Source organism: Lithobates pipiens, unplaced genomic scaffold (genome assembly GCF_037356315.1).
Source record: "Lithobates pipiens isolate NorthernLeopardFrog02 unplaced genomic scaffold, aLitPip1_a1.2 Scaffold_28, whole genome shotgun sequence".
NCBI lineage: Eukaryota > Metazoa > Chordata > Amphibia > Anura > Ranidae > Lithobates > Lithobates pipiens.
This window is the reverse complement of record NW_027507789.1, coordinates 185946989-185961732: the sequence shown is the minus strand read 5'-3', so window position 1 is coordinate 185961732 and position 14744 is coordinate 185946989. Positions and strand designations below refer to the sequence as shown.

At 38.0% G+C, this 14744-nt stretch overlaps 1 protein-coding gene across 1 annotated transcript in view; it reads left to right on the top strand.

The window, feature by feature from the left end:
- Positions 1 to 10710, top strand: part of ACE (angiotensin I converting enzyme) — a 65343-nt gene extending 54633 nt beyond the window's left edge. The window contains exons 18-25 of the mRNA XM_077460123.1: positions 740 to 837; positions 1155 to 1324; positions 3905 to 4128; positions 4260 to 4404; positions 6138 to 6236; positions 6941 to 7063; positions 8978 to 9159; positions 10200 to 10710. Coding sequence (XP_077316249.1) covers positions 740 to 837; positions 1155 to 1324; positions 3905 to 4128; positions 4260 to 4404; positions 6138 to 6236; positions 6941 to 7063; positions 8978 to 9159; positions 10200 to 10411 — 1253 coding nt within the window. The 3' untranslated portion in view covers positions 10412 to 10710. The remainder of the gene's footprint in view (positions 1 to 739; positions 838 to 1154; positions 1325 to 3904; positions 4129 to 4259; positions 4405 to 6137; positions 6237 to 6940; positions 7064 to 8977; positions 9160 to 10199) is intronic.
- Positions 10711 to 14744: the final 4034 nt, after the last annotated feature.

The following is a 14744-nucleotide window of genomic DNA, read 5'->3' as shown; positions in this document are numbered from 1 at the left end:
TGTGACAAAGGCACCTGGAGGAAACCATGCAAATATGGGAAGGACAGAGTGTATCCTTAGAGGGACACAAACCAAACAAGCAGAGCTGCAAAATGAGTTCCAACTAAGAAGCCATCAGGCTGCCCTAGGGGTTTGCCCTTTATGTGACACATACTGAGATCTGCCGCTCATTCCTGACACATGCTCTATGAAAGTGTAAATATAATTTCATAAGCTGTATTTTTTGCCACAAATATGCTGCTGGCATTCAGTAAAAAAAAATAAAAAAAACCTCCTAGATTACTCATTACTGATCGCAGGCCCAGCTATTAAAACATAAATGCATTAAAACCATAGACTGCAATGTGGCATGAGAAAACATTTCTGTTCTAGTTTTCTTCAGTTTTCGTATAATAGGTGAGGGTGATGTTAAGTCCTATACATATAAAGGGACTTTACCCCCTGTAACATGGTTGATCCTTGAGATGAGGAACACCTAAACCAATCATTTGTCTGTCTCTTACAACCTATTCAACCTAGCTGGCATGATGGAAACCAAACAAGGTTTCCTCAAAGGTCTTGAGTAGGTGCCCAACTTCATTAAATGAACAACTTCAACAGACAATTTTCATTTATTTGCTATAGGGTTTGCATTGCTGATCTAATTATTTTTACAAATGGTAGATGTGCACACAACTAATGTTTTTCTCTTTCTCTCGTTTTTCTCTTTTTTGCTCTTCTTTTTTTTTTTTTTTTTTAGGTAACATGTGGGCTCAGTCATGGTCAAATATATTTGATCTTGTTGTTCCGTTTCCAAATGCAGCACAAGTGGATGCTACACCTGCAATGGTGGCTCAGGTTAGTGACTGGCAAACTTACAACAGGCCTATTTTAAACCACTTAATTCTGCCCAGGACTACCATAAATGGCAATTATTACACCTAGGCCATATTATTTGAGTCAGTAGCTTGTAAGACCTATCATATGACCATGGCTGTTATCTGAAATTATGTATTCAAGTTGTGGCTCCTGACTTTGCACATGTCATTGGTCCCCTTTTCACTGCAAGCCTGTGGATCAACTCTGCCCCAACTGAAAGCGGGGAACACACTCTGAGGATGGTAGCCTATGTGACAAATAAGCTGTTGCTTTCACTGGTCTATTTTTTTCCCCAGAAATGGACCGCCAAAAAAATGTTTGAAGAATCGGACAACTTCTTTACCTCTCTTGGACTCCTTCCTATGCCTCCAGAATTCTGGGAAAAATCCATGATTGAAAAACCTGTTGGCAGAGATGTGGTTTGTCATGCGTCCGCATGGGATTTCTACAACAGAAAAGATTTCAGGTATGGTTATGGAAATCTAAAATCAGGTTAACTTATCTGGTTTACGGGGGAATTCCTATTTATTTTTATTAATAGGTGGTGCATATTCAGTTTATTGTGACATACATGCTGTAGCATTTTACCTATAAAGACCAATAGCATTTTTTTTTTTAAATAAATCCTCCTAAAATACTTTTTTTGTGGGGTTATGTTGTGTTTATTTGCTTAAATGTGTTCACTTTATTTTTTGTTTTTTGTATCTGCTTTTTTTCATTCTTTTTTAAATGCCCCTATACAAGCTTTCATGTTTGTAGTGGGGTGCAGCACATGACAATGCTTAATAATGATTTCGGGGGGCAGAGCACAGGGAAATTGATCACACACGCTACAAAAAAACATTCAAAATTCAGATTTTAATTATTATTAAAGGAAAGGTTTACCCATTCAATTTTGTTTTGAGGTAAAGAATTATTACCCTTCTATTGATTACATTATTGTACCAACTTTAATGGACAAAATACCATAAATCCATGGGGCTCAAAACTGCAACATGCCACAGCTCTAAAAGATGTAAAGTATTAAAAAAATAAAAATAAATGGAGTGAAAACAATACCACATGCCCTTTTAGCTATTTGGTTTTTACTGTGCAGAATTGTATTTTTTATTTTTGTCCTATCCTTTCATTGACCTGGTATATATAAGTCTTTTAATCTTCAGCCACTCGCCTAGAAATTAATGCCTGCTAAATTCAGTGGGGGAAAAAATGGGTCTGATATCTAAAGAGCAAAACAATTCACAATCCTAATTCTTTTGTACCTTTCTGGGTGATCAAAAATCTAGTGAGAGTAAATTTTTTTTATTTTTTTCCCCCAAATGTGTTATCCTAGGGCAAATTGCCCGTAAAAAAGGTGCTACTAAGCAGATTTCCATTTTTGTGGCGGATTGAACTGTACAGGATTTCCATTAGAGATGGCATGGGATAATTTTGTTTCATCGTCTTGTGATCATGGCCTTTACACTAATTGGACCATCAAGCTTTATGATGTGCTCATTAGTAATTAGAATTATTGCTTTATGAGACATCTGATGCTTATGGGCATATAAAATTAGCACTATTGATAAATGAGGACTTCTGCAGTGGGTTCCAGGATATGAGATTCATCTCGTATTATCTGGGGAGATTTTTCCTCTCCGTTTATCTTGAAGACCATTGATGCTAGAGCAGAAAATGATGGGCAAGCCAAAAGTTTACAGCTGTCACCCAAACGGGGATAAAAAGGAAGTCTTCCAATGAAGAAACCGGTTTAAGTGGCACCTAACGCGGTTGTGTCTTCAGGACAGGAAATGGAGAGAAGTCTCCCCAAAGGGACACTGCAAATAACAAACCTCCCTCTCAGGTCTTTTAACCATTTCCCTACTCTATAACTAATAGTGTTTTGGCTTCAGATGTACTTGTTTAAAATGGTTAACAGGTTCTTTACTGTCATCTCTTAGCCTCAATCAGAATTGGCATAGCACAATCAACGCTGTGGAAAAAAAAAACAAATGTATTGGGTTCACAAGCAAATATCACTGATCTGTTTCACTTTTTTGTAATTAACCAAGTAAATAAGTAATAAGTACATTTTGAAGCCAAACTCCAGCCAGAATTGCATTTTTCAATTTTGGATGGAATGTAGTACAGTAAAGTTTTTTTTTTTTTTTTTTTTTTTTCTGTCTGCGACCATGCCTGTGGGAGAAGCATCACTTCTGTCCCTGGGATAAGAAAGGGGTGGAGTCAGAAGATCAAATCCTTTTGCTTTCTGCAAAAATGTGTTTTTGAGTTATTTTTTCTTTTAAGGTCATTAGAGGTTAAGGGGGCACTCTTTACATCTGGAGGAAAAGAGATTTAGTCTCCAAATACAGAAAGGTTTCTTCCAAGTAAGAGCTGTGAAACTGGAATAAACTCCCTCGAGGGAGTTCGGTCCAGCTCAGTAGATTGATATAAAAAAAGGCCTGGATTGTTTCCTGAAGGTAAATCTCACTGGATTCTAATATTATATAGATAAGGTTGATCCAAAGAATATCCGATTGCCTCTTGGGGGATCGGGAAGGAATTTTTTCACCCTGCTGGAGATCATGCTTGGATCATGCTTTGATGAGGTTTTTTTGCCTTCCTCTGGATTAACTAGGCATAGGATTGTGTACATAGATTGTATCGTTTCTCTCTTCTCTCCCCCCATGTTTATAGGTTGAACTAGATGGATTTTTATTTTTTTAACCAGACTATGTGACTGTCTGTGTCCCCATTGGAGAGTGATCTCATAAATTCTGTCCCATAGGGTAATGAGAAGTATCCCACTGGCAACACAAATGGTAATAGAAACCTGACAGAGGCCCTAAGCTTTCCGCCTCTATCCAAAATCAAATAACATTTTGGCTGAAGTTGGGCTTTATTGTGTTTTTTATCCAAGTGTTAATGTTTGCTAAACATGTGGTCACCATTGAGAATGATGCATAACCTTTTTAATAACAGGCCAAATTATGGACAAAAACATGGATTTGTGGGCAGTTCTAAATGTTCTAAATAAATGCTAAATCTTCTGATTGTCTTCTTTCAGAATCAAGCAATGCACAGTAGTCACCATGGATGACCTTATCACAGTCCACCATGAAATGGGCCATGTTCAATATTTCCTGCAGTACAAGGATAAACCAGTTTCATTTAGAGAAGGAGCCAACCCTGGCTTTCATGAGGCTATTGGAGATGTATTGGCCTTGTCTGTGTCCACTCCTAAGCATCTCCACAGCATTGGGCTCTTGGACAAAGTTGAGGACAATACAGGTATGACTATTGGAACCTACAAAATGCATATTTGTATATAAAAATATAAAAGGGATATTGCATTTACAATTTCAGACTTTAGTTGCGTGTATCAGAACATACAATGCTTCTTACTTTTGTATTTCTCATAGAGAGTGACATCAACTATCTTTTGAGTATTGCACTGGATAAAATAGCCTTCCTACCCTTTGGATACTTGATGGACCAGTGGCGCTGGAAAGTGTTTGATGGAAGAATTCCTGACTCTGAATATAACCAGCAGTGGTGGAATCTCAGGTATACCATTTTTCCTTTTTTGTAGTTTTATGGCCTTTTCAAACAGCAATATTTTATAGATCAACATTGTTGTGCTTTGTTTAAACGTGTTTTAATTTGTTTAAATTTTTTTTAATCATGGATGGATTTTGCGGTCTCTAATCCTTCTCAGTGGGATAGGTGAAGGGAAAAGCTGTCATAAAGGTTGTCATAAGAACAAAAACAAGTGGAGTAATCTCACAAATGAGACACTTAACAAGTGGAAACCTCCAAAACTGATATTTCACCTCACTATAATAAAATTTGTCATGTCAACAGGAGAGGAAGTGTGGGAAAATCTCCCAAACAGGCAAAAAAAACAAAAAACTGGAGGTTCTAACCGTTTAATGCTTTGTCCAAATAAAATGTAACGTGATTGTCAACAATCACCTTGTAAAACAACCTTTTCAGATTAAAGATGGAAATAAAAGGTAAAACAGGCGTATAGATTAAAAAAAAAAAACGACTTTTTTTTTTTTGTTTTTTTTTTGTTCCCCCTTTTTTATAAGTGATCACATGCCCTCTGTCCTCAACAGCAGCACAGTGAAGGGGTGGGGGAGTGCCAGGAAAAGTCTGATCATTTTGAGAGCAAGCTGAGTTTCAAGCACAGCTAGAGAACCAACTACACTGTGCTCTCCTGCTTGGTATGGTCAGTTTTTAATAGAAAATCCAAGGGACTGGCAGGAATACCAGATATTTCACCAAAAGGAAGCAATACAAAGAACAGGATGCTTTTTTTTTTTTTTTTTTTTTTTTTTTATACACAAGTGCATGGTACAGCAGGCACATATCAGGAATATGAAATGTTGAGTTTACATGACCTTTTTATTACTTATTATTAATCACTCAATGGCACTCTGCATAGAAAGCGTGAATCTAGCACCCCGCTTGGATTTTCTTATTTATTTCGCATTTGACAACACTTTTAAAAGACGGGAAGATATGCTTTTTCCTTTTGCCACAGTCCTAAATAAAGATGGATATCTGAAACTGACACAAATAAATAAAAGCCCAGCAGGGGGCAGAAATTCTTTCTATAGGGAGACCTGGTTAGCAAAAAAGGTTTCTAGCCATTGCTCAATTAAAATACTATATAAAAAGTAGCAAAGCCTACTAACAGACTTCAAAAGCAGACCGAATGCAGGCTGTACTGCCCTGGCAAGTGCCAGGCCCAGACACTATTCTGCTTAACAGCAGCATGCAGGCAGTGTATTTGGCTTAAAAAGATGAATTCAAGATCTAACATGTCTTGAATCAATCTCCAGGAGTCCTGAACTGTGTTTAAAGTGAAGAAAAAAAAATCTCCATTTGAGGATCAAAATTTGCTTAGTATGGCCTATAAAGTGCAGTGCAGGCCCAGACTTGATCTGAAGTCTGTATAGCTTTTTGTTTGTTTGTTTTTTTTTTTTTCTGTACTTTTTACAGAAAAAAAAGATTTGCAGAATTCTTTTTTTTTTTTTTTTTTTTTTTTCTTCTGTAAAAGTACAGTGACTTTGATGCTAAAGCCCTGGAAAGCCGCTAAATACTAGGCAAATATGCCGTACACCTATATGTAAACTGTCTTCTATACCAAAGGGTTTGTAATTCTGTTCAGCCAGCAGCCTTGTAAATCTACAGTAGTTCTCTAGATCAGCCTGGATTTCAGGCTTACATTTTAACTATTCTTTTCTGATTTTAAAGCCGTTTTACCAAGTATGACCATTTTGTTATCCTAGATTGAAATATCAGGGATTGTGTCCTCCAGTCTTGAGGTCGGAAGATGATTTTGACCCTGGCGCTAAATTCCACATTCCTGCTAATGTCCCATACATCAGGTAACAGGCGTAGCTGGTGTGCATTTGATTGATTTATAGCTCATCTCTTTCTTTAGTTCTTAAATCCAGAGATTTTATTTGACTCTAAACTGTTATGGCTTCTTTTTAAGATACCTTACCAGTTGGTCAACCAGGTTTCCTGCTGCACAATTGTTACGTTTTCTGTATTAAATGACCAACATGAAAAGATGGCTAGGTTTTTTTTTTTTTTCTGTAATCAGTAATTTACAATAAGCTCTGTAGATTATTACATACATGTAATTCTTGTCAAAACTTTACATGATGTATCATACTTTACTTAAGGGGAATCTGTCCCTAAAGAAAAACAATACATGGTTATGCAGTACTTTACAAATAATGCTGCCGTGTCGAATTAGTAGAGTCTGACATTGCTAAACTGGATCGTTATTTCAGACAATTATTCAGAATAAGTTTTACATGGCGTATAGCAGTATGAGATCCCAACTCTATGAACTTTTTCAGTTCTAGATTTGGAGATTTTACAAAGATGGCACAAAAACGTCAGACTGGTGTGCAATAGCAGCACGCCTTTACAAAGGAAATATGGAAGGTTTCATTACAAAAACAAGTTTTTGGAGCTAAAGTCTGGATTATACAGAAATGGTCTACAAGAAACACGCACCACTGTTTCCATACATTGCTGTCCTTCATAGAGTAATATTGCTATCTTTTCTGGTTTTAAGGTATTTCATCAGCTTCGTCATTCAGTTCCAGTTCCACGAAGCTTTGTGTAATGCAGCCAAACAGACTGGAGCCCTCCACACTTGTGATATTTATCAGTCCAAGGAGGCTGGAAAATTACTTGGGTAAGATAAGCCACGAGTGAAACCTAGTGTTGGTTCCACTGTTCCGTGTATTTCTGAACATTTGCAGCATTCATGTGGTGTCCTATTAGAAGTACTTTATGAAGGTCCCACCTGATACCATTCACTGCCACTTTTTCTATTTGGGGGGGGGGGGGGGGGGAGAGATGAAGGTTTGAAGCCAATTATTGTCCTCTTTATGCAGGAGGAACTGGGGGTTTAGACCTTAGTAAAGCTGGCCATAAAAAAACGATTCCTGGTACTTGCTAATTGCTACAGCAAACACATACCTGAAGTCTACATTTGACTTTTTGGGGATACGGGGATGGAGTGGGTTTCGGGGAATGTTGAGTTTTGTTTTCTGAAGTGTTTTGGTACAAGCGGTTTTGACAATGTTGAGCCATTGTACTCTGACAGCAGGACTCTCCTCTGTCAGAATACACGCTGATCAGTGGCCGCAGCCCATTTGATCAACTTCTGTCGAGTGGGAGCAGCTGCACAAATTCAGCAGGGGCCATCTATGGCCAGCTTAACACCAGGACTCTTCCAGCCCAAATTGTCTGAGTTCTAAGCACAGCTTGTAAAGTAATTTCACATGAAACCTTGAATTTCCTATTTATCTGGGACACCACATGAACACATTTATGATTTTAGTGTTCACCAATGGTTTAAAGAGATACATTTTGTTAGTTTTTATGGGCTGGGTATTGTATAAAAATTCAGTCTTCCTATTAACCGAGAATGTCTTGCAAAATTGATAATTATCTTGTTGGGTTTCCCAGGGCACTGAATCTTCCCTAGCATCCCATACTTTGCAACTTCTATGAATAGGTCTTCATAGTCTTTAGTATTCCAGGCAACTTACGTTTATTTCTGGTTTTGACTGTAAATTGGAAAACCGGTTTCCACTTGCAGAGCTTTCAATCAACTCCTCGAATGGAGCTTGTCCAGTTATAGAATGCAAAACCACCAGTGGTGAATGACAGGGCTTGCCTTGCTTTGAGCCCTGTTGATGAGATTTTTTTTCTGTACCAGAAAAAGGAATTTCAATGTTCCTGAAATATGAAGCTGCTAATCATCATTTTTGTATACCTGGTTTGACTGACTGAATAGTTTCCCAGCATAAGTAGGAAACTATTTAGTCTCGAGTGTAGGAAGACATGGGGGGCCACATAATGAGATTGGAGGAGAAGCGGTCTAACCTTAAGCTGAGTAGGGTATTTTTCACTTTCGGCGATGAGAATGTGGAACTCTCTTCCACAATCGGTGTCTGGAGAAAATATTGATAGTTTTAATAAAGTCTTAAATGTGCATCTTGGCGAACACAATATACAGGGATATAGGAAATTGTAACAAACATACACGCACCCACATGGGGTTGACCGTAGTTTGAACTAGTGTCTGTCTTTATTAAAACTTACAATGAAACTATGGTTTTAAAAACCCACAAAAAAACAGGCTTTTAAAGCCTTTTCAAAAGACTTTTAATGGTTACCCTGCACAGACCATAAAAGCAGGTTATCCTGTATTAGAATCTGTGAGGACAGATGTTAAGGAGTTTTTAAATATACAGTTGAAGTTGATTTGTTATAACTGTACAATAAGGACAAACCTTTATTACATTTGTGTTCTTGGGTTTAAATTATGACTTTACCCATCCTCCTCTGCTTGGTGAGTCATTGGCCTGGAACACTGTGGGACACCTGATAAGCACATTTGTTTTGGGCCAGTGACACATTATATAGAGAAGCAAGGACAATAACAGTCCTGGAGCATGTATCTTCAAAAACAAGTTGACCACTTTTCCCCAATTTCTGTGGTGACAGATTTTCTTTGACCCGTGGTCTAAAAATCGCTGGTGGACTGCCTATGGTTTATGGTGGTTTTCTACATATATAAATGTTCTTTCATCTGCAGAGATGCCATGAAGTTGGGTTACAGCAAGCCTTGGCCTGATGTGATGGAAGTTATTACTGGACAGAGAAATATGTCAGCTCATGCCCTCCTGAAATACTTTGAGCCTTTGACCAACTGGCTAATTGAGCAAAATACCAAAAATAATGAAATCATTGGCTGGCCAGAATACAACTGGAGTCCAGGTAGGTACCAGCTTTAGTGTTAGTGTAAAACACCTGGATCTCCCTTTTTTACTGTGTTTCCAGGCAAAATAATATTAGAATTGTATTTGAAAGTGACTAAATGGAGCCATCTCCACATATCGCAGTTCCACGTCGACAACATTTGGACCTTTGCTGCATTGTTGATATGCTTGGGTGACTAAGGTTTTATAACCTAGATAAGTTGATTATCAGAGACGAGCTGTTACATTTTATTATCACACCAGAGTTCATCATCAAGTGGAATTTTATAAACAACGCAGGCAGATGAATTCTGTTATTCCAGCTCCTGGTCTTTCTGATGTGTGTCCACCCCACTTCATAAAGGCTTTTTTTTTTTTTTTAAGGGCTTTTTCTGCCTACTTGTATTGAAATGTAAGTAAAGAATCACAGAAAAATAGTTTCCTGCGCATGGGTGCTCACTATCAATGTGTCAAAACAAAATATTCCACCTCGTGGCTCTTTGCAATATCTCTGCTTGGACCTCCTGCCTTAGTCCTCCAGACCATTAAACACAATCCCCGTGCTCATGCACAAAACACTGAACCTTCCACAGCTCTGACTGTTTCTCCTGAAGCTCCCTGCTGCTATGTCCTTACAGGCTCAGCCTTTCACTGTTTCCGCATGGACAGTACGGAGTAATGTGCTGCTAACATTTGCTCCCTTGCACAAACCGACCCCCTCAGGAGGGTGAAGCCACTAACCTCTAATCCCAGCTCCAACATAAGCCCAGCGCATACCTGGCTCATTAGTGTGTATTACTGCTTTAAAAATTGTATTTGGAGAAATATGTAGGCTGTCATTGTTAACCTCTCATTCTAAAAACAGCAGTTGCCTGGTTATGGTCAATACTTGAGTCACCAAACTGGAATGTATTTGCATTTTCAGGAATAGTAGCCTACATATTTGACCTAATACAGGTTTCTTATAAGGCTTTAAATACTGTGAAGATGATTGATATAAAGGAATTCAGTGGCATTTACGTATACAATTTTCTCCTTTTTTTTTTTTTTTTTTTTTAGCTCCTAATGATGTCTCAGCAGAACCAATACCACCACCCTCAAAGGTCGACTTCCTGGGAATGAACTTGAACAGGGGGCAAGCATCAGCAGGAGCTTGGGTCCTCTTGGCTCTTGGAATAATTCTTGTCATCACCACCATTGTCTTAGGTGTCAAATTCTCAAAAGTAAAACGTAGGGCAAAGAAATCCACATCTGAACTGGAGTTAAAATAACGAAGCACCACCGTCATCCAGCAAGGGGTCCTCTGTAAGACGATTTCCTGCATTCCAAGACTTGGGGACACTAAGTGTGCAAATAACATCACAAATCTTGTTGACTATGCAAAGAAACTTCACCCTTAGAAGAACAATCCACTAGCTCCTTCAAAGTCAAAGGATGAACTTTTTACACCGGTGCTTAAGGGAAGGGAGGTTTGGGGCAAATGGGAAAGAATTAAATTGTTATTGGAATAATTGTGTCAGATTTTTCTCCAGCAATGGGAGCAATAAATATTGTAAGTGAAAACTTTAAAGCATTTCCAGTCTCCATTATGTGGACAAACAGTTGTCCAATATGTGCACACACCAGTCCCTTTTCAAGCTGGATTCTGAAGTAGCATCACAAGCAACCATGCTATTTTTTTTATTTTTATTTTCGATGGGGTTACTGAACAGGCCGTTTAGATATGTGTAGGAAAATCTCACCCTCACAAAATCTACTTTATGTTTTAGTGAATCAGATCAATTGGAAAAAAGCATGAAACCTTTGCTTCTTTTGCTCTGTCTCATTTTGGAGATATTCCTTGCTTTGTGTGGCCAGCATGACCGGAGAAAATGTATTTAATAGGGGCTCGGCAATAATTGGAAGTGAGCATAAAAAACGGAATGGGAAAATGGCAGAGACAGGTTAAAACTGACCAATTTTCACTAAAACAGAAATATTTGGTAGTCCTTCCCATCCACACAGTCTCATCCGTTGCATGTGATGTCTGAAACGGTTACAGTGCTAGGAAATATCGAGTTGTGTATGGCCACAGTCTCAAACATCTGCTAAGTTTTTCAGTTAATCTCATCATTCCTTTTGATAAACTTTTTGTACATGAGCCTAGCCTGGGGGAAATGGAAGCCCATCTGTCCTGACAGCTGTAATGGTGCAAACTTTGGAAATGATGAAGTGCCTTGTCTGTTGTTGGGCCGATCAAGACTGTTCTTACTGTAATAAAAGAAATGTCACTGGCAACTAATTGGGTCAGGGGTAACTGTTCAGTGCCAAGCCTTATTATGAACACAGTAGGAGCAAGTAGCCAACAATCCCAACGATCTGTAATGATGAGCAGACAGCTGCTAGTTCTGACACTGAATCCCAGGCTGCCGTATAAAACACATGCTCTTGCTAAATGAGCAAATCAATTATTCACACAACATGCCAAAACTGTGTTGCTGTCCTAACTTTCTTTACTTTTCACATAATCTGAACAATTTGCAAAGCTCTGGTGAGGATTGACTGAACGTACTCCTAGGTAGAAGAGGACATCTCTAACCTGCTCAATTAAGGACAGATTGCAAAACAATTGGTATATGGCCAACCAGATAAAGAGGTAGCCGAGAAAGACACAGTAAGAGATGGAAAGGTGCTGCTCACCCTAAAGATACAAAAAAAGGGAGAAGGGTTCCCCCAAGGTGGGGTTTTTAGGCAGCAAAGTAAAAAGATTGAGTCAATATTGTATAAAGAGGGAATTATTTATTAATAGTACCAAAAGGCATAACGTGATAATTAAAAAAAAATGAGCTCCAGTAGGAAATTAAAACTAAAACGAAACCAGATAAACACTTGCAGACAGACATTTCATAGCAACATTAGTGAAGAAACATCGACAATATGAAAAGTGACGAGTTTCAACCCATGTACCAAGGGTCTTCTTCAGAGGTGCAGTCTAAGACAAATATATTATAGGTACACATGTCAAAATTATTTACTGGGAAAAAAAATGTAATACCATACAGTGCAGACATGTGATATAGTTGCCCAATAGTATATCCAACAAAGAGAAGGCTTCATAAATGGTGGTCCTTTAAAAACTTTTCTCTCCACAAGGGGTCCCAAAGCACTCCACAGCTACAATAACCAAACCGGGACAGTGATCCAGCGATATGGCTTGCACTAAAAATGACCCCCCAACAAAACAGACGGTGGTCAGGTGGGGGGTGGGTCTCACCTGTGGTAGAGATCCAGGAAAAAGGAGCAAATTTTTTAATTGTTATGCTTTTTGGTACTATTAATCTTTCTTTATACAATATTGACTCAATAGTTTTACTTTGCTGCCTAAAAAACCCCACCTTGGGGGAACCCCTCTCCCTTTCCCTTTTTTTTTTTTTTTTCTGTTAAAAAAAAAAAAAAAAAGAGGTATCCTTAACCTGGACTGAATTTTCCAGTGGAATTACTGTTCTTTCTATGTGAGAACGCTCAGGCAAGCAATGCACTCTTGGTCAAAATTTGCATGCATATTTATGCCATCATGGACTATAGCATTATTTTGTTGGGGCAGGATTTTTTGACATCCATACCTGAACCTGCACAAGGGACTACTATCAATTTATACTAGAACTAGGTCAGATGGGTACTGGAACCCTCTCCCATTGTTGCTGAAATCTGGATGCAAATTTGTTACAGAAAATAAACGTTTTCGCTTCTCCAGCAGTTGAATACGTGGGTGGGGGATTGGGGGGTCAAAAAATTAGTATTGTGCAGGAGCCCTTTGTTAACTCTATCACCACTGTCATCATGTCTATGGTTATCCTCACTAGCTAGACATCTACGTATCTTTGGGTAGTCTTACCGGAGAATGCTCTTCTTTTTTCTTTTTTTTTTTTTTTAACAAGTTCAAATTATGGGAAAACTTATTTCCTAAAATTAGAAATGTGTTTACAAATGAAGCATATGAGCCAGGAGCTTACTTATGGATACATATCAACCCACATTTCTATGTTCATTTGTAGTGAATTATTTAGCAATATCGCTCACGCACCAGTTTTCTTTGAGGAAAAGTTTATTGTACTTTTTACAATTCTGGCACTAAAAAGAGCGTTAAAACCAATCTGTTGATTACACATGGATCTAATGGGGCTCAAGCTGAACTGCTAAGGACACAAAAGATCTTTTTTTTTTACCAGATCATAATATTGGGGAGTGTATTGTTGCAAAGCTGTCAAGCCCATACACTTGAAAAGGGTGATTTAAGAAAAAAAAAAGTTAAACTTTGCTAAAAATTCACTGTGATGGCCTTGACTTTGCTTCTAATTGGCTCCAAAAACTATAGTCCAACTTTAAATTTAGCACAATGTAGCTTCATAAATACAACTCCTAACAAAGAGGATTTTATATAATTTATGGTCTCCAAAGTACAGAGGACCTTCAGCAGGTGGCACTGTCACCCTTTCTGTTTAAGTGATTATCGGCAAGAATACTGCAAAAAACAGACTTTATTCAAAATGATGTAAGACATGTCTTCATGTATGACAAGTCATTTTCTCCCTTTTGGATTTCTAGATTAGAAAATGAAAGCAACAATGTAGATACTAGGGGCAATAAAAATTTTAGTTTACTTTATTTCATGATCAATAGTTGCCACTGCACACACATCAGAGAAAATGGGCCTGGGTGTGCAGCAAATCCTGTAGTACATATAGTCCAATAAATAGTGAAGATTTTTTTTCGACGAAGACGAGCTTGCGTGCCTTATCAAAAGAAATTTTCACTGTACGTTCACCTCTCAAGACCTGTAAGTGCTACTTTCTCTTATATTTACATATAAAACAATATATAATTAATATTATTTTATAGTGTATATATATGTGTGTGTGTGTGTGTGTGTGTATATATATATATATATATATATATATATATATATATATATATATATATATATATATATATATATATATATAATTACACAATTTTATTTATCTCACACTATTACCATAAGTATTGGGATACCTGCCTTTGCACGCATGCATGAACTTCAATGGCATCCCAGCCTTACGCCGCATACACACGATCAGATTTTCACGTATAATGACAGGCTGTTGGTGGGGAAATCTGATCGTTTGTATGCTCAATTGGACAAATGTTGGATGGCAGGCTTTAAAATTATCTGCGGACAAATGTCTGTCGGATTTTTCGAGCGTGTGTACACAACTCTGTCGGACAAAAGTCCAAAGTACAAACCTGCATGCTCGGAAGCAAGGACAAGCAAGAAGTGGTCAGTCTTGTAAACTAGTGTTTGTGACGCTGCAAGGGCATTCAGCAGCTGGCACATTGGGTCACTACTGTATTTAGGAAAGATGGTGTCCTAGGCATAGATGAATAATGCAATCCTACCAGATTGATCAGTCTGCCAGTTTAAACCTCTCATTTCCTGACAGTTACTAAACTGATAGCGTGGATGAAATGCTCGTAACTCGGGTGGTATTCAAGAGACCAAAAATAGGACAATGGATTTATGTAAAATCTGACTTATAAAGGACAAATTTGTCTTCCCTTTTTCCCTCTTGCCTACTCTGGCGGGTG